This window comes from Ovis aries, chromosome 18, assembly GCF_016772045.2.
Source record: "Ovis aries strain OAR_USU_Benz2616 breed Rambouillet chromosome 18, ARS-UI_Ramb_v3.0, whole genome shotgun sequence".
Lineage (NCBI taxonomy): Eukaryota > Metazoa > Chordata > Mammalia > Artiodactyla > Bovidae > Ovis > Ovis aries.
Genome location: NC_056071.1, coordinates 67063380 through 67090201, shown reverse-complemented (window position 1 = coordinate 67090201; position 26822 = coordinate 67063380). Strand labels below are relative to the sequence as shown.

The 26822-nt window shown below is 61.7% G+C and overlaps 3 protein-coding genes across 7 annotated transcripts in view; 1 reads left to right on the top strand and 2 right to left on the bottom strand.

The window, feature by feature from the left end:
- AHNAK2 (AHNAK nucleoprotein 2) overlaps positions 1 to 4982 on the top strand; it is a 40689-nt gene extending 35707 nt beyond the window's left edge. The window contains 1 exon segment of the mRNA XM_060401534.1: positions 2 to 4982. Coding sequence (XP_060257517.1) covers positions 2 to 4401 — 4400 coding nt within the window. The 3' untranslated portion in view covers positions 4402 to 4982.
- Positions 4983 to 7143: 2161 nt separating this feature from the next.
- On the bottom strand, positions 7144 to 25903 carry PLD4 (phospholipase D family member 4). 2 transcript variants are annotated; one of them, XM_027957472.3, is made up of 10 exons: positions 14413 to 25903; positions 11874 to 12079; positions 11026 to 11209; positions 10723 to 10843; positions 10194 to 10321; positions 9164 to 9364; positions 8404 to 8543; positions 8122 to 8287; positions 7952 to 8048; positions 7144 to 7617 (listed from the first exon to the last, which is right to left on the bottom strand). In XM_027957472.3, exons 1-10 carry the CDS (start codon positions 14584 to 14586, stop codon positions 7415 to 7417), a joined length of 1620 nt encoding a protein of 539 aa, XP_027813273.1. In that variant the 5' UTR covers positions 14587 to 25903; the 3' UTR covers positions 7144 to 7414. The 2 variants fall into 2 exon arrangements, with proteins under 2 accessions (XP_027813273.1, XP_027813274.1); XM_027957473.3 differs by having other exon boundaries at positions 11874 to 12073.
- The window catches only part of CEP170B (centrosomal protein 170B), a 24826-nt gene continuing 22916 nt past the window's right edge, over positions 24913 to 26822 (bottom strand). For all 4 annotated transcript variants that reach the window (XM_060401503.1, XM_027957469.3, XM_027957470.3 and 1 more), the window contains one exon: positions 24913 to 26743. In XM_060401503.1, the coding sequence (XP_060257486.1) occupies positions 26508 to 26743 (236 nt within the window). In that variant the 3' untranslated portion in view covers positions 24913 to 26507. The remainder of the gene's footprint in view (positions 26744 to 26822) is intronic.

Sequence of the window (26822 nt, the reverse complement as noted above, 5' to 3'; positions counted from 1 at the left end):
TCGGTGCAGGCCGACGTCAAGACCAGTGAGGTCCGCGTGGAGCTGCCCGCGGCCGAGCTGGACGTCAAGGGCGCCGAGGTGGCCGTCAAGCTGCCGGAGGGGCCCCTGCCCGAAGCCGAGCTCAAGGAAGGGGCGGCGGGAGTCGGAATCAAGGCGCACCTGCCCAAGGTGCAGATGCCCAGCGTCAAGCTGCCCAAGGTGGACATCAAGGCCCCGCAGGTGGACATCAAGGGGCCCAAGCTGGACCTGAAGGGCGCCAAGGCCGAGGTGGCCGCCCCCGACGTGGAGGTGTCGCTGCCCAGCGTGGAGGTGGACAGCCAGGCCCCGGGCGCCAAGCTGGAGGCCGACGTGTCCCTGGGGGACAAGGAGGTGGCCGCCAGAGACAGCAAGTTCAAAATGCCCAAGTTCAAGATGCCGTCCTTCGGCGTGTCGGCGCCCAGCAAGGCCATCGAGGCCGCCGTGGACGTGTCCCTGCCCAAGGCCCAGGCCGAGGTGACCCTGCCCTCGGTGCAGGCCGACGTCAAGACCAGTGAGGTCCGCGTGGAGCTGCCCGCGGCCGAGCTGGACGTCAAGGCGCCGAGGTGGCCGTCAAGCTGCCGGAGGGGCCCCTGCCCGAAGCCGAGCTCAAGGAAGGGGGCGGCGGGAGTCGGAATCAAGGCGCACCTGCCCAAGGTGCAGATGCCCAGCGTCAAGCTGCCCAAGGTGGACATCAAGGCCCCGCAGGTGGACATCAAGGGGCCCAAGCTGGACCTGAAGGGCGCCAAGGCCGAGGTGGCCGCCCCCGACGTGGGGGTGTCGCTGCCCAGCGTGGAGGTGGACAGCCAGGCCCCGGGCGCCAAGCTGGAGGCCGACGTGTCCCTGGGGGACAAGGAGGTGGCCGCCAGAGACAGCAAGTTCAAAATGCCCAAGTTCAAGATGCCGTCCTTCGGCGTGTCGGCGCCCAGCAAGGCCATCGAGGCCGCCGTGGACGTGTCCCTGCCCAAGGCCCAGGCCGAGGTGACCCTGCCCTCGGTGCAGGCCGACGTCAAGACCAGTGAGGTCCGCGTGGAGCTGCCCGCGGCCGAGCTGGACGTCAAGGGCGCCGAGGTGGCCGTCAAGCTGCCGGAGGGGCCCCTGCCCGAAGCCGAGCTCAAGGAAGGGGCGGCGGGAGTCGGAATCAAGGCGCACCTGCCCAAGGTGCAGATGCCCAGCGTCAAGCTGCCCAAGGTGGACATCAAGGCCCCGCAGGTGGACATCAAGGGGCCCAAGCTGGACCTGAAGGGCGCCAAGGCCGAGGTGGCCGCCCCCGACGTGGAGGTGTTGCTGCCCAGCGTGGAGGTGGACAGCCAGGCCCCGGGCGCCAAGCTGGAGGCCGACGTGTCCCTGGGGGACAAGGAGGTGGCCGCCAGAGACAGCAAGTTCAAAATGCCCAAGTTCAAGATGCCGTCCTTCGGCGTGTCGGCGCCCAGCAAGGCCATCGAGGCCGCCGTGGACGTGTCCCTGCCCAAGGCCCAGGCCGAGGTGACCCTGCCCTCGGTGCAGGCCGACGTCAAGACCAGTGAGGTCCGCGTGGAGCTGCCCGCGGCCGAGCTGGACGTCAAGGGCGCCGAGGTGGCCGTCAAGCTGCCGGAGGGGCCCCTGCCCGAAGCCGAGCTCAAGGAAGGGGCGGCGGGAGTCGGAATCAAGGCGCACCTGCCCAAGGTGCAGATGCCCAGCGTCAAGCTGCCCAAGGTGGACATCAAGGCCCCGCAGGTGGACATCAAGGGGCCCAAGCTGGACCTGAAGGGCGCCAAGGCCGAGGTGGCCGCCCCCGACGTGGAGGTGTTGCTGCCCAGCGTGGAGGTGGACAGCCAGGCCCCGGGCGCCAAGCTGGAGGCCGACGTGTCCCTGGGGGACAAGGAGGGTGCCACGAGAATCTGCACATTGAAAACTGAAGATGATGGTAAAATCCATGTCAAGAAACCCCATTTTAAGTTTCCTAGACTGTTTTCTTCATCAGAGAAATCTTCCAAAAGTTCTACCCTTATTGAAAGCGATCCTCACCTTTCTTTGGCCCCAAGTGTTTCTGATGTGGATCCTGCCTTGTCACATATTTCTAGCCATAAACCTTCTCTGCCGTTTCCCCACATGGGTTGGCCTGGTGTTTCCTCAGGCAGCCTTGATGTCAGCCGTTCTCATGCTGAGTCGTCGTCCGTCTCTCCAGAGGCGGTCACTCTCATCAAGTACCAGGTGACTGTTCCCGACGCCCCACATTTCCCTCCGGAAATCCTCTCGTGTTCCCAGGAGGATAGAAAAAGTCCTACCACTCTGCGCCCCGAGGAGAGCGTTCCATGCCCACCTGATACTCCTGCCAGCCCTGTGGACCCCCTATTACCTGCATCTTATGTTCGGGTGACTTTTCCTAAGTTTCATCGACCTAAGTTCTGGTTTTCTAGCCCAGAAGCAGCAGATCCTGCGGTGGATGGTCAGGCTGCAGAACGCGCCCCAGCCCCGTGGCCCCTCAGCGATGCTCAGGGGCTGGACTCTGCACGCGGCCTGCCCCTGGCAGATGGCAGCCAAGGGCACGGGTCTGGGGATGTGTCAGCCGGCCAGCCTCATGGCGAGGGGACAGCCCCGTCACCAGGAGAACGCCTCCAGCCGCTGTGCAGAGCTGCAGGTGTGGATGCCCCAGTGGAGGGGAGCACAGCCGCTCTGGGGGGCTGGTTCAGGATGCCCGCCCTCCACCTGCCCATCATCCGGCACCCTGCCAGGGAGAAGGGGGTACCCGGGGCACCGAGTCCCATGCCTGCTGCCTGTGCATTGGGGGAAGAAGAGCCAGCTCCCATCTCGGCTCAGGGGCCTCTGGGGTCAGAGGTGGAGGCGCCTGAAACCCTGGAGCCAGCTGAGAAGATCGCATCGCATGCGGGCATGCTAAAGATAAACCTAGACGGCAGAGGCTCAACGCCGCTCCCACCTCCTCCGGAGGCACCCCCTGTGGGCCTGTCCACTTCTGAGATCAGGGTCCGCCCAGGCGAAGGCTCCCTTCCGCTTCGGATGCCCAGCGGGGCACTTTTGGAAACAGAAACTCCTCCTGCTGGGCCTGCAGGCCTGGACCTCGCCAGGGGAGAGGGGAGGGCGGAGAAATGGTCCTCCCAGCCTGAAGGCCCCGTTAAACTGAAGGTGTCCAGGACCGACGGGCCATCCCAGATTTCTGTGGTCAGCGTGGGTCAGCCCTGGGAGGGCTCTGTGGTAACTGTCAAGCTGCCAAGGCTGAGCATGCCGAGGTTCGCCTTCCCTGACCCTGGATCGGAGGCCGATGTGTTCATCCCTGCCGTGCAGGAGGTGCAATGCGCCGGGAGCAGCCTGGACGACGCCTGGTGTGCAGAGAGCGTGGGAGCCTGGGGTGCCAGCATCCTGAAGGCCGGCGCTGGGACCCCTGGGGAGCAGCCTGTGGCCTTTGACCTCTCCCCGGAAGCTTCCAGGGTCCGAGTGCACATTCACAGTGCTCAGGGAGAGGGTGCTGGGGTCGGCATACACGCCGGAGTGACTCCAGAGCCAGCTGGTCGCCCGGGACCTGAGGCCGTTTCCACTCAGATTGTGCGGGAATCAGAGATCCCCGCGTCTGAGATCCAAACGGCTTCCTACGGATTTTCGTTGCTGAAAGTGAAGATCCCTGAGCCCCCCACGCAGGGGAGGGTCCAAGACTCCCGACTGACAGGGGGCTTGCAGGAGGCTTCTGAAGACGCTGCCCCTGGAGCAGACCCTGTTTCTGGAGACCTGCAGCCAGACACCGGAGAACCATTTGAAGTGATCTCGTCCAGCGTCAGCGTACCCAGAGGGCCAGCACTCACTGCCGACCTGCACTCTGGCCCCCCGGGTACGGAGAGCTGCTCCGACGAGGAGCCCGCAGAGATCCTCGAATTTCCCCCAGAAGAGGACGGCGAGGAGGCAGCCGCGGGCCTCTCCAAAGGAGACCAGGCTCCAAAAGAGAAGCCGGAAGGTAAGAGGTCTTCCGGTCTGCTCCGGTTTTGGCTTCCCAGCATCGGTTTCTCTTCTTCCTCCGAAGAGGCACGTGCTGACTCCAAAGATGAAGCCCACGGGCCGGCCCCCGTCCAGACCCCGCCGGGTTTGCAGCCTGAGGCAGAGCCGCCCAAGAAATCCGAGAAGGCCAGCTGGTTCCGATTTCCCAAATTAGGGTTCTCCTCCTCCCCCACCAAGAAAGGCAAGAGCTTGGAGGATGAGGCGGCTCCGGCAGAGCAAAAGCTCCAGGAAGAAGCTGCCACCTTCTTTGATGCCCGCGAGAACTTCTCCCCCGAGGACAGGGAGGAGACGGTGCCAGGCGCCGGGGCAATGGTCACATCCAGGGCCAGGACGGAGCTCATCCTGCTGGAGCCAGACCCGGGGACCCTGGACGAGCCTGCACCCAGGCCCGCTGCCCAGTGAGGACGGAAGGAAGTGGAGGCTGTGCCTCACACCCGCGTGTGGACATGAGTGTCCGCCGTGACCCCCAGAGTGGAGGACGAAGCAGAGCCGGCTGTGAGCAGAGGGGCCCCTGCCCCCAGCCCTCCCGAAGCTGCCTCCCAAAGCTTCAGGAGTGTCCCGGTCTCCTGAGGGGCTTTATTAGACATGTGTTACTTAAGACCCTTGCCCACGAGCCCCTCGAAGACATGGTTGCTGCTTCCTGGTGAAGGCTGTTTCCCTGTTTCCGGCAGAGTCTGGCAGAGTCCAAGAGACCCTCTCCCTGCCTGCTTAGAACCAGCCCACTCTTCACGGGCCGTCTCGCTGAGGCAAGCCCTGGGATGCTTTGAGTGATACTGCCCGTGCCGGGCTGGGCGCAGCTGGCTGCCAAGGTGGTCCAGGCATCCGTCCATGAGCTCCCACCAGACATCCGTGGGCGTCCACTTGCTCGCCGGTGCCCACTCCGGCGTCCGTGGCCCCAGCCCCTCAGTGTGCCTGAAGATGGGACCCACTTGGCTCTTCCCTGGATGCCGAACAGGCGATAAATAAAGTGCTGCACCCCTCCCGTTTCGGCTGCGAGGCGTTTTGTTCTGGATGGAACCCATCTCTCCTCCCGCACACATCCCCCTGAGTGCTGCTGGCTGCCCTGCCAGCTGAGTCAAGGCGGCTCCCGACCCGTCTGTCTGCTCCGGCCCTCCTCCCCGCCCGCAGCTGTGAGAGACCGAGGAGAAAGGTGCCGGCCCAGGGCTCCACCGCGAGGCCGGGGACAGGCTGCCCTGAGCTGGGAGGCCTCTCCAGGCGAGGGCCGTAGGCAGCACAGGGGCTGCCCAGGGGGCGGAGGGCCCCGACCCGGAGGCTTCGCTGGGTCCTCGGCCGCTATCGTGGCCCGGCTCAGGGCTCCCTGTGCCCCGGTGGCCGTCCTCGCCAGCCACCCACGGGAGCAGACTCAGAGCAAGGTCAGGGAGCACCCTACAGCCCTTCAGAGTCACAGCTCCTCCCTGTGGCCTTCAGACGCCCTTTCTAGGCCTGTGGGCGTGCAGCGCTCCATGGGGGTATCTGGAGCCTGGCCCCCTCCCTGCTGCCCAGGGAAGGTTCCTGGAGCCTGGGCCCCTCCCTGCTGCCCGGGGAAGGTTCCTGGAGCTGCCTCCTTCTGCTCGGAGAGGGGCAGCTGCTCTCAGCACTGAGGGCGGGGCGGGGAAGCTGGGAGCCTCTGGGCTCAGAGGGCAGCCCACTCCCCTCCCCAACCCTCCTTCCTGAGGGATGTCATATCTCCCGTGGGGGCCGGTGGGGAAGGGGCCCCCAGTCAGGGATGTGGGACCCTCTGGAAGCTGGGGAGGGGGCTCGGTGGGGACTTGGTCCTGCAGTCCAGGAGGCTACAGGAGCCTCTCCACCCTGGGAGAGAAGATGAGGGGGAGCCCAGCCCCCCAGGAATACCGTAGTGGGGGGCAGCCAGCTCGTGGATGCCACGCCTCTCTGCACACAGAGTCACGTCTGTCTTACTCGGGCCGTGGTGCTGGAGGCCCTGTGGAGCCCTCAGCCGCGTCCCATGAGGCCCCCGTCTCATCCCCAGATACAACCTGGGAAGGAGCCGCCTCCCAAACTCAACGGAGCTGCCGGCGGCGGTCAGTTCCTTGCCGGCTGGGTGGCCCAGGGCCCTGTTCCTTGCCAGCTGGAGGCCGCTCTCGGGGCCTTGCCTCGGGCTTGGCTGACGGACAGCTCACAGCACCTTCCTGCGTCCCACAGTGAGGGTCGGCCCCTGGCGAGAGCTGTGAGCCCCCCGTGCCACTAACCACCTGTTCATCCCACCTTTCCCAAGTGAGGCGGCCGGTGCCCCCCATCCAGGCAGCGGAGCCGTCCACACGAGGGCCTGGGTCCAGGGTCCTCGGGGGCAGGCTCTGTCCCCCACACCCCAGAAGGAGCCCCCAGGCCTCTCGAGCCTCATAACGCTGGGTCTCCCAGGGGGCTGGGGGATTCTGCTTTGGCGCAGGCCCCCGTGGCTGGCCACCAGACCTACCACACGTGGGGCAGGCCTTGCCCTGGCTGTGGGCCCTCACTGTCTCCCCATCACAGCCTGGACCGTGGCCCAGCGGTCAGGGGAGCAGAGCGGTCTGGGGTTCCGCTGCTTCTGGGGAACAGCTGGGGTGGGGCGGCGGGGGTCCCAGCGGGCAGCAGCTCACGCATAGACCAGCTCCCAGACCCGCTGGACGCCTGGGAGGCCCGCATGGAGCCGTGGTGTCCTCTCCCAACCCCAGCGGGTCTGGCGGGGATTGGGGACCATCCTGGCAGGCAAGGACGTTCAAATCCGAGCTGTCCGATAGCCTCCCCGCTGGCTCTCTCTGAGGTCGTGAGGACTTGGGGCCCAGGGGTGGCGGCTCAGGGTGGACCTGGTGTCCACTCGATGGCCCCCTCAGCTGCCCGGCTCTCCTGGACATTGAACCAGTCCACAGCTCTAGCCTCAAGCAGTCTGGGGGCCTCTGCCTGGGAAGGTGGGCTCTGAAGCCAAGGTCAGAAACCAGGAGACGGTGAGCCGGGCTGAGACAGGCCTCTGACCCCCTCTCCTTGCTGAACCCATCCCCTGATGTGTCCCTGGGTTCCTGTGGGCCCGGGACTGGACACCGGCGAGAGTTAGGGGCTCCCATGGTAGACGCCTGGCCTTGCCTCGGTGTGGCCTCATAGACGAGGCTGAGCAGAAGCGGGCGCGGCCCCACAGCGGACACACACAAGAGACACAGAGGCACACGCGTTTTCTAGAGGCCCCACTTGTGGACAGGAATGGCGGCTCTGTGGGAGTCAGGGAGGGGCATCCCGGAGGGCTCCCTGGAGGAGGCGGGCGGGGGCTTCCAAGGGGCTAGATTTGGAAAGCAAGTGGTTTGTGTCCACCCTGCGGTGGACAGTCCCGCCCCCAACCAGGGCTTGTGCGAGTGAAGCTGCTTGGAGTCCAGGCTGGGGGCCAGGCAAGGCAAGGAGGCCCCACCCTGCTGCCAGGAAGGGCCGAACCTCAGCCCTGCCAAACACAGTCCTGGCCTTGGGCCTGTCCGTCCAGGCCCACGGCGTAGCGGGAGCTCCAGTCTCGCTCGAAGAGCTGCCGCAGCTCCTCCTGCACGGTGCTCCCCCCTGGCTGGGCGTCGGAGGCCCTCTGGCTGACCACCAGGCCCACACCCGAGGTGCTGCTGAAGTAATCTTCTGACCAGTTGGACGTGCCTGCGGGCAGCGGGCGCAGGAGGCTGGGGATGGGGCCGCACGGGTCCCTCTGCTTCCCCGCCCAGCCTGGTGGCCCCTGTGGCCGCTGAGGAGTGCGGCCAGCTCTTCACCGGAGGGGTCCCACCCCTGCCCCCTGAAAACTCAGGGCTTGGGGAGCTCCGTGCGGGGATTCCCCACCTGCCCTGTGGGCCCAGCTGACCACTGGGCTGGCCGCCTCCATGGAGAGCCCTGAACCCTTCCACATGCAGGCCCCCTGCCTGGGGACACGAGCCCTGTGCAGACTGGGATGGCCTCGCGTGGAGCCCTGGAGGGCACGGGCCGCCGCCCGGCTCACCTATGTAGGCCGCCTTCTCTGTTACCATGAACTTGCTGTGGTTGACCCTGCTGAAGGGGATGTTGGAGTGGTTCCCCACGGGCACGATGAAGACTTTCTTGGGGGAACAGAGAGGATGTGTTGGGGGCGGAGAGGCCACTGCCTGGCCCGGCCCAGGGGTGCATTCTTACCACATCCAAGGACACGTTGGCCGCTGGGTTGCTGAGTGCCTGCAGGGACCGCAGGAAGGGGAACATCCTGGGGTCCGTGTTGAGCCAGCAGCTGACCAGCAGGCGCACGTGCACCCCCCTGCTGAAGGCTGCCACCCGCAGCGCCGTGTCCAGCACTGGCCAGTAGCTGGGGGAGGGGCATGGCAGGGTCAGGGTCCTCGGGCCGGCGGGGCCCTGCCGGCCTGCCCCGAGGGGGTCCGTACAGGTGAGAGGACAGGGCAGCCCGGCCCCCAGCCGGCCCACCTGGCGGGGTGTCTGAAGCGTGTGGTGGGGAAGTACTCCATCACCGAGGCGTAGAGGAACTCCCGGGCAGCCCCCATGACCGCCAGCAGCGCGTCCAGGTCGCGGGTGCGGCCGTGGGGGCAGAGAGCGGGCGGCGACGCCTGTGGGGCAGGGGGTCCCTGAGGGGCCTGGTTCTGAGCCGCACCCTACCACACACCCACCCTCCAGCCCTGGGAACTGGGAGGAAGGCAGGAGGCGTGCCCCGCAGGGCGGGGGCCCTGGGCTGGCCTGACCCTGGAGGAAGCTCCCTGGGGGGCTCGGCCGGACTCCCACATCTGGGGATGCATACCTGCCTCTGAGGCCATGTCTCCACTGCAGCTGAGCACTGGGGTAGCTGCCCGTACCCCAGGGAAGTTCCTGGCTGGTAGCTGTGGCCTCCTGCCCCCCAGTTCCGTCCCCTCTCCAGCGGAGGGACAGCGTCACTGGGGCTCTGGCCCTACCCACCCCCACCCTTCCTGCTCCTTGAGTCAGACCCCACCCATCACTGTGTGTGGAGGTTCCCAGGGCCACAGGGCCTCCCCCACCACCCAGGCCTCCTGTCCCCCATGGATGACGACGGCCGCGTCCTCTGATGGGGTCACCCCAGGACCACAGCCCTGGACCTCGGACCTCGCAGATGCCGCGGCCTGCAGGGCAGGCCTGGGGTGGGCGGGACTTCTGGTGGGTGTGGCCGGCCAGAGAGCAGGGACTCAGAAGGGTCTCCAGGCCTGTCCGCCCTTACCGAGAAGTAGGCGGTGGTGGGCACCCCGTCAAAGTGGTCCCGGAGCGGCTGGAAGCGGTTGATGTGAGAGGAGAAGTTCCGAGGCCAGGGCTTGGGGAGGACGGCCCTGGGCGTCCCTAGCGCCCAGTAGGTCTGGAAGGTCTTCTCCAGGTCCTGGGCCAGGCGGCTGCAGTTGTAGATGACGGCACCGAGCTCCTTTACCTGTGGGCAGCCGGGCAGTGCTGCGGGGGCGGGGGGCCCTCTGTGGGGCTGGGCAGACCCCCCCAGACGGGCCAAGGCTGCCCGGCAGGTGCGTGCCCCCACTGGGCGGCCAGTCTGCAGCAGCATCGTGGAACCCACGTGTGCAGGGGAGCTACAGGGAGGGGAGCCCAGCGGGTCCCTGCTCTTCTTAGACATTATGACCCGAGGGCAATACCTGTTCATTGCCAGAAAACAACAGAAAGCATCAGTGCCCCAAGAAAACCAGCTCGTTCTTCATTGCTAATCGGCTAGCGCTGCCAGCCTTTTGACTGATGGCTAAAGCGCTGCTTTTCCTGAAAGGGTTCCTGCTTGGTCCACATGGCCCCTTGGACAAGGTGACCTGACCGTGTTTCCAGGCAGGTAAGTGACCTTCTACAGCAATGCCTTTAGAATCCTGTAACCCTCCAGTACTCTCGCCTGGAAAATTCCATGGATGGAGGAGCCTGGTGGGCTGCAGTCCATGGGGTCGCTGAGGGTCGGACACGACTGAGCGACTTCACTTTCACTTTTCACTTTCATGCATTGGAGAAGGAAATGGCAACCCACTCCAATGTTCTTGCCTGGAGAATCCCAGGGACAGGGGAGCCTGGTGGGCTGCCAGCTATGGGGTCGCACAGAGTCGGACACGACTGAAGCGACTTAGCAGCAGCAATCAGCCTCCGGGTGTTTCTACCACAGAGGCGTCACAGATCTGCCTGCGTCCCCCAGGATGACTGCCCACACGGGGATGTCGGGGTGCCAGGGCGGACGAGCTCCAGAGGGCCTCCCCTCCTGGGGCTTGGGGACTCACCTGTGTTAGGGACCGCCAGTCCATGTTGGCACTGCCCACGTAGACATGCTGCCCGTCCACCACCCAGAACTTGGAGTGCAAAACACCGCCAGTGAGCCTTCCCATGGGCACACGTCGCACCTGGGCGCCTGACAAGGGTGCAGGGCGGTGGGTGAGCCCACTTTGTGCTGAGCCCAGTTCCTTCCTCCTCACAGCAGTCCTCCTCATGGATGCTGTCCTCACCCCCACTTTACAGGTGGGAGAGGGAGGCGTTGGTTGGCCCGGGATCCCCCCAGGGGGCCTGGCTCTGTGGGGTTTGTCCCTGTGGCCCCTGGCTCCCACTTGAGCCTCCACCTACAGCTCAGAGCAGCTGGACTCAGTTGGCCACAGAGGCCACCCTGCTCTGCCCCATGGGAAACAACAGGTCCGGCCCCTGGAGCCGGCCTCTGGGGAAGCCCCCTCGGAGGCGCTTGCAGCCCCGGGCCCCCAGCGCCCCCAGGCAGCACCAGAGCTCTCGCTGGCCCCTGGGCCCAGGACGGCAGGCTCCCACCTCGGCTTTCCAGGACCTGCAGGTCAGTGGAGTTCTTGGCCGGAGTCGGGTTGCTGGTGGCCACGGCCAGGGACACGTTTCTGTCCAGCAGCTGCTGCAGCTTTTGCAGGAGGGCCTCGCCCTGTGAGAGCAGGCCAGGGTGAGAGAGAGACCACCCCGTCCCAGTAGGAGGGCCCAGGTCTCCCCCAAGGCGGCCCCAACCGCCCACAGCTCAGTCAGACAGACAGGCAGCCTGCTGGCCTTGCTGTGTGCCTGGCCCTGGCACAGCCCACGGGCTCCGGGTCAAGGGCGAGGGCCACACACCGGCTGGGAAGATGAGTCGTTGACCCCGATGTCGGGCCCCGTGAGGGACCAGTAGAAGGAGGCCACGTGGACGCTCTCTCGGGCGGCGTCCAGCAGCTGCGTCCAGGCCTGGGCCAGGGGCTGGGCGGCCGGGCTGCCTGCTGCAGACTGCAGGTCCTGGGGGATGCTCTCCACGAGGACGAGCCTGCAGAGGGGGCGCCAGGTGTGAGCGTAGGAGCGGCCGCCAGCCTCGCGTCACCTGCTCCGTCCTGGTCAGCAAGCGGGAGACAGAGCCCAGGCCGAGGGGGCCGGGCTGGGTCGCAGGCTGGACAGGGCAGGGCGGGCCTGGCTCCAGGAGGGCCCCGGGGGGCCTGCCCAAGCGGGGAGTGGGTGCCAGGCCCCACCCCCACCCAAGCCCAGCGTGCTCCCCTCAGAGCTGTTGGGTCTGGGCTCCTGCGGGTGTGGAGGCCCTTGGAGTCACCAAGGCTGACCCAGAGGCAGGGGCTCAGTCAGGGGGTGTGCTGGGGGGTTCTGAGGTTCGAGGACCCTGAGGGGCGGGAGGGGCGGGCCCTGTGACTCTACCCCGGGCGGGAGGGCTGCAATGGCCACGGAGTCCTGGGTGACAGCCTGTGTTTCCTGCCAAGAGCACTCCGCACCCCACCCTTACAATCAGGGCCTCCCCCTCCCAGACCACTCCCCCTCCCTCCAGCCCACCCTCCCGGAAACCACCGCCTCTTCCCAGGGGAGGGGAAGAAGTGCGGTGCTTGTCCCTCTGGGGAGGCCCAGGCTGGGATGGCAGGGGCGCCCGGGGCAGAGCCTCCTGGACTTGCCTGCCCGCTGCTGCCCCGCGGAGCCCATGGCTTGCTCACCGGCAGGAGTCCTTTTGCTGATGCTGCCGCCGGACCTCCCCTCCTGGAGGATCCCAGTGCACACGGGAGCCAAGGCCCCCAGGCCTGGCGGGCCCTTCCTCAAGGCAGCCCTGGCTCCAGGCAGAAGGGGAGGACCCCAGCCCCAAGAGGCAGGTGAGGGTCACAGCACCCAGGCACAGCAGCACGAGCGTCCCCCGTACCTGCAGCTGGAGGAAGACACCCCCGGGTTCCCAGGGGCCACGCTCTCCTGAGACAGCCCACCCCTGCTGCCAGGCGGGGCTGGCCAGGGCAAGCCTGAGGCCACAGCCTGGGGGCTGGCCGTGTTCCTGGGTCCTCCAGACAGGTGCCAGCAGCCCCTGGGTGGGGAGTCCTGGCCCCTTGTGGCTTCTTCTGCCCCTGCCGCTCTGGCCCGAGGAGCCTGTGTGGCGGCTCAGCCCTTCCTGCGGGCCCCCAGTCTCACAGTGCTGACTCCCCGGTCCCGTGGGCCGCAAGGCGATGTGAAGCGGGGCCACGCTGGGGCCACCCGTGTGCTCAGCAGAGGCCTCAGCCCCGGGGCGGGGAGACCGGCATCACCCGCAGCTCCGGGCCCGGGCACGGTGACCCCACGCTCCTGCGCAGCTGGGCACCAGGGAGGCCACCTCGCTGGGACCCTGCAGACCCCATTCCTGGCCCAGGTGGACCCTCACCCTGGCCTGGCCTGAAGCTGTTGAGTCCGTCACCCAGCACTTGTGTGTGTGTGCGCGTGTGCATGTCTGTGTGTGTGCGTGTGTGTCCTGTGTGTGTCTGTGTCTGTGTGTGTGCATGTCTCTCTGTGTGTGCATGTCTGTGTGCCTGTGTGTGTGTGTCCTGTGTGTACGTGTGTGTCCTGTGTGTGTGCATGTCTATGTGTGCGTGTGTGTCCTGTGTGTGTCTGTGTCTGTGTGTGTGCATGTCTCTCTGTGTGTGCGTGTCTGTGTGCATGTGTGTGTGTGTCCTGAGTGTGCCTGGGCCGCATATGACCTGCCGGTTTCCCTTTCGGCACCCCCCACGGCCATGTGGGCGTCTGAATCTCAGTTCCTCGTTTCAACCACAGCGCGTCTGCTGCCATTTCTGCTTTCAGGCTGGGTCCTCTCGATGCTGGTTCATAAATAGCTGCTTCCCTTCCCGGGCTGGGCCCCCATCCTGGCCCTGTGCTGGCCCCTCCTGGGAGCCGGGCAGTGACCCTGGTCCTGGATGGGGGCCGGGCACAGAAGAGACGGCTGTTTTTCTGGGGGCCGGGGGCTGGGGGCTGAGTCAGGACCCCTTGATGCTGGCGGGGGTCTCTCTCCGCCCCAGAACTCTGCAGCCAGCTGGGGACGCAGGTCTTGTCCCCTCAGAGTGGACACTCTCACAAGGAGCTGGAAGCCAGGCAGACTGGATCCCAGTTGGAGTTGTTCCCCTCCTCAGAGCAGCCTCAAATGCCACCCTGAGTGGGATGCTCCCCAGCTCTGAGCTGAGGCTGCCCTCCCTGGAGTGCGGGGCGTGGTCCATGCACAGAGACGTGTTCGCCCCAACCCCACTCCCCCGCACCCACCACCAGCCAACTTCTGAGGCTTCCATGAGGGGCGGGTGTAGCCCTCTCTCCTGGCCTTGACGGCGAGTGGCCACTGACGCCTGGGGCCTGGGGCTGGGGTCACGCTGCCCGCCTGTGAGCACAGCTCAGCTGGGCACTGGGGCCCAGGGAGCCAGGCTGTTGCACAGGCCCCAGGCTCTGGGGGTGTCCTCCCGCTGGGCCCCCAGCCCGCCTCCATGGGGGAGGGGCAGCCATGGGAGCTGGGCCTGGGGGGTGGGGGGCCCTGGAATGAGAGAAGGGGCTCAGAGCCCGAGGCCTGGCACTCCCCACCAGGAGTCCCTACACCCTGAAGAGGGAAGTGTGGGGGGGGCCTGCCACTCCCCTCCTCACCCCAGGGAGGGCTCCCCAGACCCTTCACTGATGCTCAAGAGAGGCTATCAGGGTGCAGCCCTGCGCGAGTTCCTGAGCCAGGCTCACGAAAAGGTGGGAGTGCCCTGCCCCCACAGCCCCACCTGGGGGGCCGCCCAGCTGAGACACCTTCCAGGTCACCCACCCCCTTGTGAACTATAAGGGCCTGGGGAGACCTGCCATCCAGGGGGCTCTGGGCAGCTCGACCATGAGGACCCCGTGTGTCCAGGGGTGGGACTGGCTGTTGGGAGAGGGTGGCCTAGCAGCGCTGGCATCGCAAGCCTGTGTTGGGCTGCGAGACCCCAGGGGGCAGCTCTGTGCTCCCCCCGCCCTGTGGTGGGCAGGTCCCAGCTGAAAGGGTGGGACTGGTTGCCCTGCAGGGCCTGGGGGGCAGCTGCCCACCCCAGGCTGAGCTCGCCGGGAGACCCCAGGCCCTGTGGTCCTGGCTGCAGAAACCAGTGGAGGAAAGGACGACCCACTGGAGCTTCATGGCCCTTTGGGCCCAGGGCAGCTGGCAGCACCGGTCAGGAGGCAGTGGACCGAAGCCCCCTTCTCAGGGCTCTCGGTCCGGCCCTCCCATCCGGCCTCGCTGGCCCTTACCTCCGAGGGTCCCGCCTTGGTGTTCATCTTGGCTTCGCCACAGACGCAGGCCCTCAGCTTGCAGGCTATTACCGCGATCACCTCCCACCTGCCTCCTCTCTGCAGCCTGCTGTTTCCCCTTCTGGCCACTTCCTCTTCATCCTCCGTACCTCCCTCTGCACCCTTGACAGACATCTGGAGCCGGGTGAGCTGGCTAGAGGGTGGGGCTGAGAACTTTCACGGCCAGAGAAAATCCCTCCCCACCCCCATCCCCAAGTCACAGGCTGGTGCATCCGAGTTAGGTTTGGTGCCAACCATGTGGCACTAGTGTTTCACCGGCTAATGCTGGAGACTTAAGAGACGTGGGTTCGATCCCCAAGTCGGGAAGATCTCCTGGAGAAGGGAATGGCAACCCACTCCAGTATTCTTGCCTGGAGAATCCTATGGACAGAGGAGTCTGGCAGGCTACAACCCACGGGCTGCACAGACTTGGGCATGACTGAAGTTATGACTTAGCTTGTACACAAGCATCAAGACTCGAAGAACCAGGTCTTGAGCAACGTTGTTTATTTCTCCGTAATACTGGCAGCCTAGGGATGGCATTGGCTCTGCAGCCATTGGGAACCAGGCCCCTCCAACTCTCAGTTCCCAATCCCTGGGCTTAACTGGCCGCCTCATGGCCTCACAATGACTGCCGGAGCTCAGTCATTGCCTCCTGTTCCTAGCAGAGCAGGATATAAGGGCAGACATCCTGGAAGACATCCTGAAAGTCTCACAGGGCACTTCCACTCACGTCTCATGATTCAGAACTTAGTCACACGGCTGCATCGAGCTGCAAGGGAGTCTGGGAAATGGAGGCAGCTGGGACCTCCATCCTGGAGAATGCAGATCGGCCCCTCACTGGGCTGTCTGAAAAGGCAGGCTGGCTATAGTTTGTTCAGCCTGGGTTTCCAGCGCAGGTCTCTGCCTCCCTAGCCCCACCCCCTCTCCCGTCTGCCTGGGACTCTCTGAGGACAGGACCCTTTCCCACTCCTTCATTCAAAGTCCTCTTTGGATGAGGTCTGGGTGTATGCCCAGGCCCTGCCTGTGAGACCCCAGCAGGACAGGGCTGCAGGGGCCCTGTCCAGGGTGCTGACCTTCGTGTGGCCATGGACAGGGTATCAGTTCCCCGGCAGAGTCCTGGGGCCGGCGTGAGTGCGCTGAGAGGTGAAAGGGGAAGATGCCAGTGGCTACCCCCAGACCCCTGCGCCTTCTTCCAGACACCCTGTCCCAGTTCAGCCTGGGGGTCTGCCCTCCTCTCCTGACCACAGCCGAGGTGGCCTCTGCTCCCGGGTAGGGTCACTGGATACCTGAGTCTACTGGCCCGTTTTCCTTCATTAATATCCTCACTTTCCAAGACGGTGCTGGGTATTTTCAGAAGAGTGTCCCACCATACTCTGTGGTCTTTGCATCTGGAGACACGGAGCAGCGTCGGCGTGGCTGCAGCCCTCCGGCCCCTGACCACGGAGCGTGCTGGCAGGTCACGGGCTCTCCTCTTCTGTGAAGCCCTGCTCGTATTTTTGCTGCTTTTAGTGGAGATTTGTTGACTTTTTCTCATAGGTTTGAAGTCATCAGTTTTCTGAGTGTAGCAGCATCTTCTCTTACTCCGCTGCTTCATTAGACTTTTTCTCTGCAGAAAGTCTCAGACACGCAGACCGGAGGGGAGAGCATAACGAACAGCCACTACAGGCAGCTTAGACTCCACGGCTGCCGACACGCACCGCCTCTGCTTCAGGAAGGAATTTTCATTTCATTTACTTATTTTATTTTTTATTTGAGGCTGCGCAGGGTCTTTCTCCAGCTGCAGCAAGTGGGGCCCCCCTCTCGCTGCAGCGCGCAGCTCCACCTCACCGTGGCCTGTCTTCTTGTGGAGCAGGGGCTCTAAGGTGCGCGGACTTTGGCAGTCGCAGCCTGGGCTCTGGAGCACAGTCTCAGGAGCTGTGGCGCATGGGCTGAGTTGCCCCATGGCACGTGGGATCCTCCCAGGGATCAAACTCATGTCTCCTGCATTGGCAGGCAGATTCTTTACCACTGCGCCACCAGGGAAGCCCCCAGAAAGGAATTTTAAATTGAAGAGGAATTATACAACACAGGGGCTATGGCCAAATTTTTTATAAAAACGACAAGTGGAGTCTAACCATCAAATGCTGTGACTCATTCTATTGTTCACCTGCAGCTTATATAATGAAGTGAAAGTCGTTCAGCTGAGTCCGACTCTACACAGTCCATGGGGTTCTCCAGGCCAGAACACTGGAGTGGGGAGCCTTTCCCTTCTCCAGGGGATCTTCCCAACCCAGGGACTGAACCCAGGTCTCCCGCATTGCAGGCAGATTCTTTACCAGCTGAGCTATCAGGGAAGCCCAAAACTTATATAATAATGTATTATAAATCAACTATACTTCAATAAAAATAAAATAAATGAACAGAGGACATGGGGAACATTTCACTTCTGAATACTTCAGTGTGCCTTTCTAAATAAACAAATTTCCTACAGGATCACTCCTAACAAAGGCAACAACTCCTTATCAATGTCACGGTTCATTCTTATCTTCATCCATCCCGGCTGCTGTGACATACTGAGGGGCTTAGACAGATCTGGGGCTGAAAGTCCAATGTCAAGGTGCCGGCCGCTTGGGTGTCTGGTTCCGCTGCTTCGTGCTGCACAGCTGGACCTTCTCATTGCCTTCCTCCCTCCTGGTGGGGGGGCCAGGGAGCTCCCTGGGGTTTCTTTGTGAGGGCACTAATCTCATTCCCAGGGGCTCCAGCCTCATGACCTAATCACCTCCCCACGGCCTCGCTCCCTACTAGCATCACACTGGGGGGTGGGGTTTAAAGGTAGGAATTTGGGGGTCACTAGACATCAGTCTATAGTGATGTTAAAACTTCCACCAACTTTCACTAATTGCCACCAAGTTTTCATTCATAGCTGATTTGTTATTGCTTCCAGTTGAGGTCCCCACGTTGAGTTTGGTTTTTATGTCTCTTAAATCACTTCCTCATGCTCACCCCCCCGAGACAAGCTTCCCACCGCCTCCCCTTCCGCTCATGGAGTGTCTGTTCCTCTTGCCCGGGCTCCTGGATTGAGAAGTGAGCTGTAAAACCTGGTTACGACAGGGGTAGAATGAAGGGACAACATGGGTGATTAAACAGTTACTCCCACTGGGGAAGTGTTAACAGAAAATTTGAGAGACCCCTGGAAGTTAATGATAACCGAGAAAGCCGGGTTGCTTAACCACAAAACCAAGCAGGCTGGCTTAGCAACAAAACCATTCAGCAGAAGCCCGGGACCTGCCCTCACACAATAAGACAAGGTGGCATGAGGCCCGCATCCTGCCAGGGAGCTCAGTAAGTTAATGAGCCCTAGGACGTGCTCTCTCCACCCATGAAAACTGGTAATTTGTGGACCTAGCTTGACCACGTAGGGACAGGAAATTCCCCTGCTCAACCTGGAGGCAGAGCCGATAATGCAAGCGTGGCGTCTTCTCCCCTCCCCACTCTTCCTCCGATTGTAAAACTGTAGCCGTCAGCGCCCTGGCCGGCACTTCTCGCCCTGCTGCTCATCAGCCGCAGAAGCGTCCTACTCAGTAACTTACTTCTCACCTACCACATCCAGTCTCAGACGGATGGAGCCCCGGGGAGGGTGCCTGCCGGAGGCACTGTGTCACGCACGCCCCCGAGCTCGGGGCCCCCGTGGGGTCCAGCTCCCACACTCTCAGACACAAGCCTGGTGGTTCTCAGCCGACTTCCTCCCTCGCACTTGGTGGGCAACCTGAGGGGAAATGGACACTTGGGTGCCCCGCAACCTCCCCATGCTTCAGCTCGTGGCGAATGGCTCCAGCCCCTTCGGCCTTCTGATTCTATCATCCTCTACGTCATCCCTGCCAGCCTTCAGGAAGGAAGTTCCTATCGATCATTCCCACCCCATATGTAACATTACAAGGCCGTCTTCTTTTCCTTTTATTGTTTTCCCCCACTTTTGTTGTTTTTTTCAGGCACTCAGTCACGTCTGACTCTTTGCAACCCCGTGTGCGACAGCCCTCCAGGCTTCACCGTCTCCCGGAGCTTGCTCAAACTCATGTCCATCGAATCGGTGATGCCATCCAGCCGTCTCATCCTCTGTCGTCCCCTTCTCCTCTCTTCAATCTTTCCCAGCATCAGGGTCTTTTCCAATGAGTCAGCTCTTCGCATCAGGTGGCCAAAGTATTAGAGGCTTCAGCTTCAGCACCAGTCCTTCCAGTGAATATTCAGGATTGATTTCCTTTAGGATGGACTGGTTGGATCTCCTTGCAGTCCAAGGGACTCTCAAGAGTCTTCTCTAACACCACAGTTCAGAAGCATCAATTCTTCGGCGCTCAGCTTTCTTTATGGTCCAGCTCTCACATCCATACGTGACCACTGGGAAAACCATAGCTTTGGTTATTCTGACCTTTGTCAGCAAAGTAATGTCTCTGCTTTTTAATACATTGTCTAGGTTTGTCATAGGTTTTCTTCCAAGAAGCAAGCACCTTTTAATTTTATGGCTGCAGTCACCTTTCAGTTGAAGTGTGGTTGACTTTCAATGTTGCATTAATTTTAGGTGTAAGACATAGTGATTCAACAAGTTTATAGATTACACTCATATAAAGTTGTTACAATGTAACATAATTCTCTGTGCAGTATATAACATCCCTATAACTTATTCATTTTATTATATTTCTATTAAAATATTTATTCCTTTGGCTGCGCCGGGTCTTAGTTGCCGCACGTGAGCGTCTGGTTGCAGCTTGTGGGATCCAGGTCTCTGACCAGGGACTCAACCTGGGCCCGCTGTGCTGGGAGCGCCGAGTCTGAACTGCTGGGCCACCAGGCAGTCTCATAACTGAATCATTCTATACCTAGCAGTTCGCAGCTCCCTGGGGCGAGGAAGGCGTGCCCCAGAGGGCACACAGGAGGTACCCAGCCAGTCACAGGCAGGGAGTGAACTGTGAGGAAGAGCCGTGGCAGCGGCTCTGCAGGAAGGAGGGGCAAGGTAGAGCCAGCAGGTTCAGGCCAGTCGTGTCTGCAAGGGCCCAGCCCCAGAAGCGGGTCATGTGAGCGAGATGAGTGTGTCCTTTGAAGCCATGTGAGGGTCCCAGGTACCCACAGGTGAGTACCTTTGCTCAGAGATGGCTGATAGGCCCTCAGGGGGGTGATAAAGCATCAACTCACAGACAGCAAAGCGTGGCTAACACCCTCCGCAGGCTGTGAGACCCTGTTCTCCAGCACACCGGCCCAGCAGTGCTCGCCTGAGCTCGCCTCTCCGCGGGTCTGTGGGTGCCTGCAGGACGGGGTGCCGAGTTCCTCCTTATGCGTGTCTGTCCCATTTTCCTCCATCATCCACATATACCAGGCAGGGCCTGAGACTTTCTGTCTGACTCCCTTTGCACAAGAGAGTTTGAGGTTTCTTTTTTTTTCCATCCGAAGCTGGGGCAGAGACAGACAGGTTTCTTCAACTTTAAGACAGATGGATTTCTGCCTTTGTAGCCTGACACATAGCATGTAGCCCCTACAGAGGGCCCAGCTTTGCGCACCCCCGCCCCCCTTGGGTGGGCCAGGGCCTCTGCCAGAGGCCATCAAACCTTGGGCCAAGTCCAGCTGAGTCTGTTCCTTGGCGTTCAGCAAAGCATTTCCGTTGTCCTTGATCCAACCTCTTGGCTTCCACTTTCTTAATCCACCAAGTAGCTGAAAGAAACGCTCCCGTATCGTCCTATCCTTCTGTGCATGCCCAGTCGCCTCTCGTGTCTGACTCTTTGCAGCCCCATGGACTTAGCCGGCCAGGCACCTCTGTCCGTGAGAGTCTCCAGGCAAGAATGCTGGAGTGGGCTGCCGTGCCCTCCTCCAGGGCACCTTCCTGGCCCAGAGATCACACCTGTGTCTCTCGCATCTCCTGCATCGGCAGGCAGGCTCTCTGCCACTCGCGCCACCTGGGAAGCCCCCTAGGCTTCTGCGGCTACCTTAAATACTTCACCCAGTACTTGACTTCAGAGTCTAGAATTCATCGATCCCTCCACCTTTTTGAACAAGAAAATGAGACTGGGGTTTTTTTCTTCCAGCTATTTCTTCAAGGGTTCCATCTCACTTATTCCCTAGCACCTTAGTTTCACCTTTCTGAGGGTAATCCTTCACAGTCACTATAATTCTTTAGCTCTCAACAATCACTCAGATTTAGTGCGCGTTTGTCCGTTTATTTACTATTTTTTCTCGTATGCCGCGGCTTCCTTCTGAACTGTTTTTTCTTCCTGAAATTATCCTTGAATGATCCTTGCACGGTGGCTGTAACAGTGGTAAATCCTCAAGCTTTATTCTCAGAAATCATCACTTTCCCTCTCACTCTCAAAGGATAGTTTCTCTGGGTACAAAACTGTTGGCTGACAATTCTTTTCTTTCAATAGTTTGAATATGTTGACTTTAATTTTTTTGTAATATATACATATATCGTCTACTAACTGGGCCCCCATTGCTTCAAGGGCTTTCTCTAGTCATGGAGAGCAGGGGGCTTCTCTCCAGCTGTGGTGCTCGGACTTCTCATGACTTTTCCCATGGGGCACAGGCTCTAGGCCCATGAGCGTCAGCCGTTGCCGCACGTGGCTTCAGTATTTGTGGCCCACAGGCTTAGTTGCCCCATGGAATGTGGAAGCTTCCCTGACCAGGAGTCAGACCTGTGTCCCCTGCACTGGAAGGCAGACTCTTAGCCACTAGACCACGGGGAAAGTCACCAAAGTTTACTCGTATACATCGCTCCTGGGACTGGTGAGAATTTATGCCTCTGATTATTTCTTGAAAGTTCTCAGCTACTGTCTCTTTGAATATCCCTGCTATGCATTTTCTTTATCCTCACACTGAAACTCGGATTAACTGTGTGCAGAGCCTTTGCTCTGTAGCTTCCATGCCTCACAGTCCCCTGCTCCGTCTACACGGAAGCTTTTCCTTTTCTGCGTCTGGCCGATTTCCAGGCATCAACCTTCCCACTACTGCTTGTTTCTACAGCTCTGTTCATCTGCTGGTCAGCTTTCCCCAAGGTCTGTTTCTTACTGCAGACTTTATCCCCCTCTCACCCAGAACCTGGGAACAGACAGGCGTCCCTGCCCTGTCACTGGGGCTATGGGGAGTTTTTCTGGCCCCTTTCTCTCTATGTACAAACTTTTGAAGACCCAGCTCTGAACAGGATTCTTAATATCAACTCTCCTCTTGCCAGGCACAAGCCTTATCTTCTGACGCTGTACGGACAGAAAACATCACCTGCCTCGACATTAGGGGTTTTTATGGACCTTAACGGCCCGCGGAAGTGGTGCTCTACCCATTTCTTTATCCATCCTGCACCTCGTTTCCCACATACCTTCTGGTGCACTGGGGCTTCCCTTTCTGTCTTATCTCAGCATTGTGTCTAATTTTCATTTTATTTTCAGCAGCACTCGTGGGCTTCCCAGTAGGTAGAGATGGAGCTGTGAGGCAGAGGCGGAGCAGTTGGGCGAGGGTGGCTGCAAAGATCCAGCGTGGACAGGCTGGGTCTGGGCAGACTCACAAAGCTAGCAGGGGGAGGGGCACCAGCCTTCAGGCCTGCCCGGGACACCAGGGCTTGTAGGGTCAAGATCCACAGGAGCAGGGGGAGCTGGAGAGCCCCGGCACTCTGTGCTTCCCTCCTGGGGTGTTTGTTGACTCTCATGTTGCACAGGGCTCAGAGGCTGAGCATGGCGTGGATGAAACGTTGAACCAAGCACAACTGTATTATGGTTCCAGGAAGACAAAACTGCGTTCAGGATCTTTGTCAGAGGAGGAGAAAGCTGGTCCGCTCCTCTGACTGTCCACCGGGACCCCAGGAGGGCTGAGCCCAGAACCAGGCAATCGGGAGGTGGAGCAGCCTGAGCGCGTCTCAAGCCAGCTTCAGGCCAGTTCAGTCCCTCCGGCGGAGGACAGGGGACCCTCACCGGAGACACACAGCGTCGCCTAGAGACTGCAAGAAGGAAGTGGCAGCCCGCTCCAGTGTTCTTGCCTGGAGAATCCCAGGGACGGGGGAGCCTGGTGGGCTGCCGTCTATGGGGTTGCGCAGAGTCGGACACGACTGAAGCAACGTAGCAGCAGCAGCAGTAGCAGCCGAGACTGCACTTTCCTCAAGAAAAATCTTGAAGTTAACGAAGAGTTCGCCCGCGCTGGGTCTTTGTTGTGGGGCACGGGTTCTTTGCGGCCGCACGAGGGCGCTCTCCAGCTGCGGAGCGGGGGCCTGCCGCCAGGGGCGCTGCGCGGGCGTCTCGCGGCGGCGGGTTCTCGGCCGCGGAGCGCAGGCCCCAGGGCGCATGGGCCGCAGTAGCTGCGCTCCCCGGGGTCCGTGTCCCCGCTGCACGTGGCATCTTCCCGTACCGGGAAGATGACCGGGGGTCAAATCAGTGTGCCCCGCATTGGCAGGCGGATTCTCAGCACTGGACCGCCAGGGAAGTCCCTGTTTACTTTTATCTATACATTTGCCTGGCTGAACTGATTCTTGGTTGAGCGGTGACATGTGAACCCTCAGTCGCGGGTGTGGGCTGTAGTTCCCCAGCCAGGGATCCAACCTGCATGAGGGCCATGGAGCCACTTGACCACAAGGGAAGCCTGCACTGTTTCCACTCGCAGTATCTGTCACCTGATTCCACTGTTCACTTTTCAAAGTCAAGAGTCACCAGGCACATTGAGAAACAGAACCAAGCACAAAAGCAGGGGATCCAGGTTCCGAAGCTACTGGATACAACCTCTGTGTTCAATACGGCTCATATGTTCAGAACAATAAATGACAAGTCAGGAATTTTCACCTAGAGATGTGAAATAATTTTTTTTAATAAATCAAACAGAAATTATAGAGCTAAAAATAAAACACCTAAATCGTGTAAGAGACGGGCCACTGGGCAGCTGGACAGAGATGAAGGCAGGACGGAACTGCAATCTGGGATCAGCCACTTCAGGCGCGTCCGACGCTTTGCGACCCCATGGACTGTAGCCCACCCGGCTGCTCTGTCCATGGGGTTCTCCAGGCCAGAACACTGCCATTCCCTCCTCCAGGGGATCTTCCCGACTCAGGGGCAGAACCCACGTCTCTTGTCTCCTGCACTGCCGGGTGGGTTCGTTACCGCTGGCGCCACCTGGGGCATCTGAACTGTGACTTAGGGCAGAAGAAATAAGAGACTGAAGCGCACAGGAGATATACGAAAGCGCATGAGAGACACAGAACACGGTGTAAAGGTCTTAGGGATTCACAGACAGAGTCCAGGAAACGAAGACTGGAAACGGGGCAGACCAAGCTCTGAAGAACGGACGAGGCTTTCCCAAAAGTGATGGAAGACAGACAAGCTGAGACCTTCTCAGAAGTTTCATAACTCCCGGCACAGATAAGTACAATCAACTCCTGAGCACACTGTCAAACCACTGGAAAATGAATGACAAAGGAAAATCTGAAATAGGAAGAAAGACGCCACCACAAAGGGGCGAAAGGGATGCTTGATTCCTGCACAAAAGCAACGAAACCCAGAAGACGATGGAAGGATGTTTCCTAAGTGCCAGAAGACAGCAGCTGCCTACGGAGACCCTTAAAGCTCGGGGGGAAGGGAGAGACAAAAGAAAAACATTTTTACCCAAATCTAAGGACTGGAGAGATCTCGTCAGAGGAAAACGCCATTGAGAACAAACAAAATGGAGGTCTTCTGGAAAGTGGCCACAGACACAAACAAGGCAGTCTAGGAGGGGACACACACCAGAGGCTCCTGTGCCAATAAGGACGCAGGGGCTGCAAGACCAAGAGCCGACACTGGGGCTGCCTCGCGGGGACAGAGCAGGCTGGGGACCTGCTGAGGTCAAGTGCCTCCTGGAGGATGGCCACTGCCCCGAGCGGCCTCGAGGATGCTTGCTCTAGTCACCTTATCCCTTTTGCCTGTGTCCTCCCTGTAGGTGGGCACATATCGCTCCTGGGCGGGAGGGTCAGCAAGAAAGGTCAGATAGCCACCTGAGCCATAAAAGGGGGACGGATTGGGAGCAGCAGACGCCCAGCACCCAGGGCCTGCGTCCCTCCTGGGCTCTGTCTACAGGCAGCGCCCGTGTGGAGGGCGCCCTTGGACGCTGCGTGGCTGAATGGCTTGAATAGCGTTTTTTCCAAAGCAAACTTCAGCCATTCCCCAGCTTTGCTTTCTCGCCTAGGTCGCCCTCTGGTGGCAGCGTCTCTGCACTGCAGTGCGCCTGACTTGCGCGTCGAAACGGATTTTCCAGACCATGAAGGGAGAAGGCAATGGCAACCCACTCCAGTGTTCTTGCCTGGAGAAGCCCAGGGACGGAGGAGCCTGGCGGGGTCGCACAGAGTCGGACACGACTGAAGCGGCGCAGCAGCAGCAACAGCAGCAGGCCAGAAAGGGAGACCCTGGCATGAACCTCCCGGGTTGCAGGGGGCCCCCTCCCTCCCCAAACACCACCGCCGGAGAAACGAGGCCGCGGTGCCGGACACCAGCATGCTGCCGCACGACAGGAGAATGGTTTATTAGAACATGTTCCATGACAAGGCTTATAAAATAACCATTTTCTGAAAGACATCCATAAGACCACCTGAGGACAAACGCACAGAGATGCCTCCAAGAAGCCAGACAAATAAGTTACTGATCCCAGGGTGAAGGGGGAGAGGAGCATGGGCCGCGACAGAAACACTGTGGTCACCACGGGGGGCGGGGGGCAGACGGCCACTGCTCGCTTCCGGGGGACAGCCGTGTGGGCATGCGGGGCGGGGGGCACCAGGACTGGCACCTCCTCCGTGCGGACACAGCAGGCTCGCGGCGGGGCCGGGCGGGGGCCCCACTGCACTCACACACGTGCACGTCGGGGAAGGGCACAGGGCCTGGGCACTGGGCGCCACGTCAGCGAGACGGAAACACAGACACGCATCGCCCCCTGCGGCCCAGACCTGCACGCGCTGGCCTGGGGTCCCGCCCCCAGCACCCCCACCCCTGCTCGCCATCAACATTAGTGCACACGCCAGGCGGGGCGGGCGCACCCCCACTCCAGGATGGTCCCGGCGGGGCGGCCGCATGCCCACCCGCCACAGCCAATGGGCTCTTTGGCTTAGAGGCTCCAGACACACCAGCCCCCCAGGAAGGAGGGGCCGCGCTCTGCTGCCTGGCTCGTTCCCAGCTGAGAGGATCCTGAGAAATGAACGGTTCCTGGGGGGGGTTGGGGGGGGCTGCCCCCACCCACCCACCCCCCACCCCACAGCGCACGGAGGCCTGAGGGGCACCCAGTTAATGCCCACAGCGTCCAGAGGACGGGGGGGGGGTGTGCAGTCCAGGGAGCCTCTGGAAGCCCGGGGTTCTGGCCACTTTGGTCAACTGTTTGCCTCACCGGGTGGTCCGCCTGAACCCCGGGAGCCCGGGGCAGGGCCGGCCACCCTCCCTGGGCGAGCCTGGGCCTGCCGTGAGCGTGGATGTGCTCCTGGCGTGTGCGTGTCTGTGCGTGGCCGCCTGGCCCGCACACTGAGTCTGGCAGTTGTGTTGGCACCAAAGGCTCGCAGCAGCGGGGTCCCTGCCCCAGATGTCCCCGTGGGCTGCACCCCTGCCTGGGCCACTGGCGTCTGCCCAGTCCAGCCCGCACTCTGCCCACTCCGAGAGCGAGGGCATCACGGGGCATGCCCGGCCCCTGGCCCTGTGTTTGGCACTGAGAGCCCGCACTGCCCAGCCCCTCCTCCCCCAGCTGGTCCCGGCCAGCACGGAGGGCCCGGCGGGAATCGGGCGTCCCCCAGCCCACGAGGGGGACGGGGCCCTTCCAGGCCGGGGAGGGCCGCAGCTGCGATGGCTCAACGGCTCCTTCCTTGAAGCTAAAGACACGACGACAGGGATGGATGGGCGCTGAGACACAGCAGGATGCTGGCCCTTGGCAGCGGCCGCAGCAGGGGCTGGGCCAGGAGGCCAGCAGGGTGGGTGAGGGGGGGCAGGGGGAGCTGAGGAGGGGGCCTGGGCACCCACTCACGGGGTTATGGCACGTGTAGGGGTCTTCGTGGTGACCTGTCCGAGCCGGAGGAGGCCACAGCGGTGGGTGGAATGGAGGGGAGGCCCCGCCGCCTAGATCAGGAACCTCTCGGCGTCCGGGAGGAAGTCAGGGCGGAACGGGGTGTCGGGGAGGCCAGGGGTCCCGCAGCTCGTCCGCTGTGGGAAGCTCCGGGGCGGCAGGGCCGAGGAGGGCGAACACAGGCCCGGGGCGGCGGGCCGGGCTCTCCCGAGCTGGGCCGAGCCCACAGGGCCGCGGCTCCCGGTCAACAGGTCCAGGTTCCCGCTGGGGTCCACGATGGCATTGATAACTGGGGGGGTGTGGAGCGCCAGGCCACTCAGAGGCCCTGCCCGGCCACCGGGCCCACCCTCTGGGGGTCCTTCCAACCA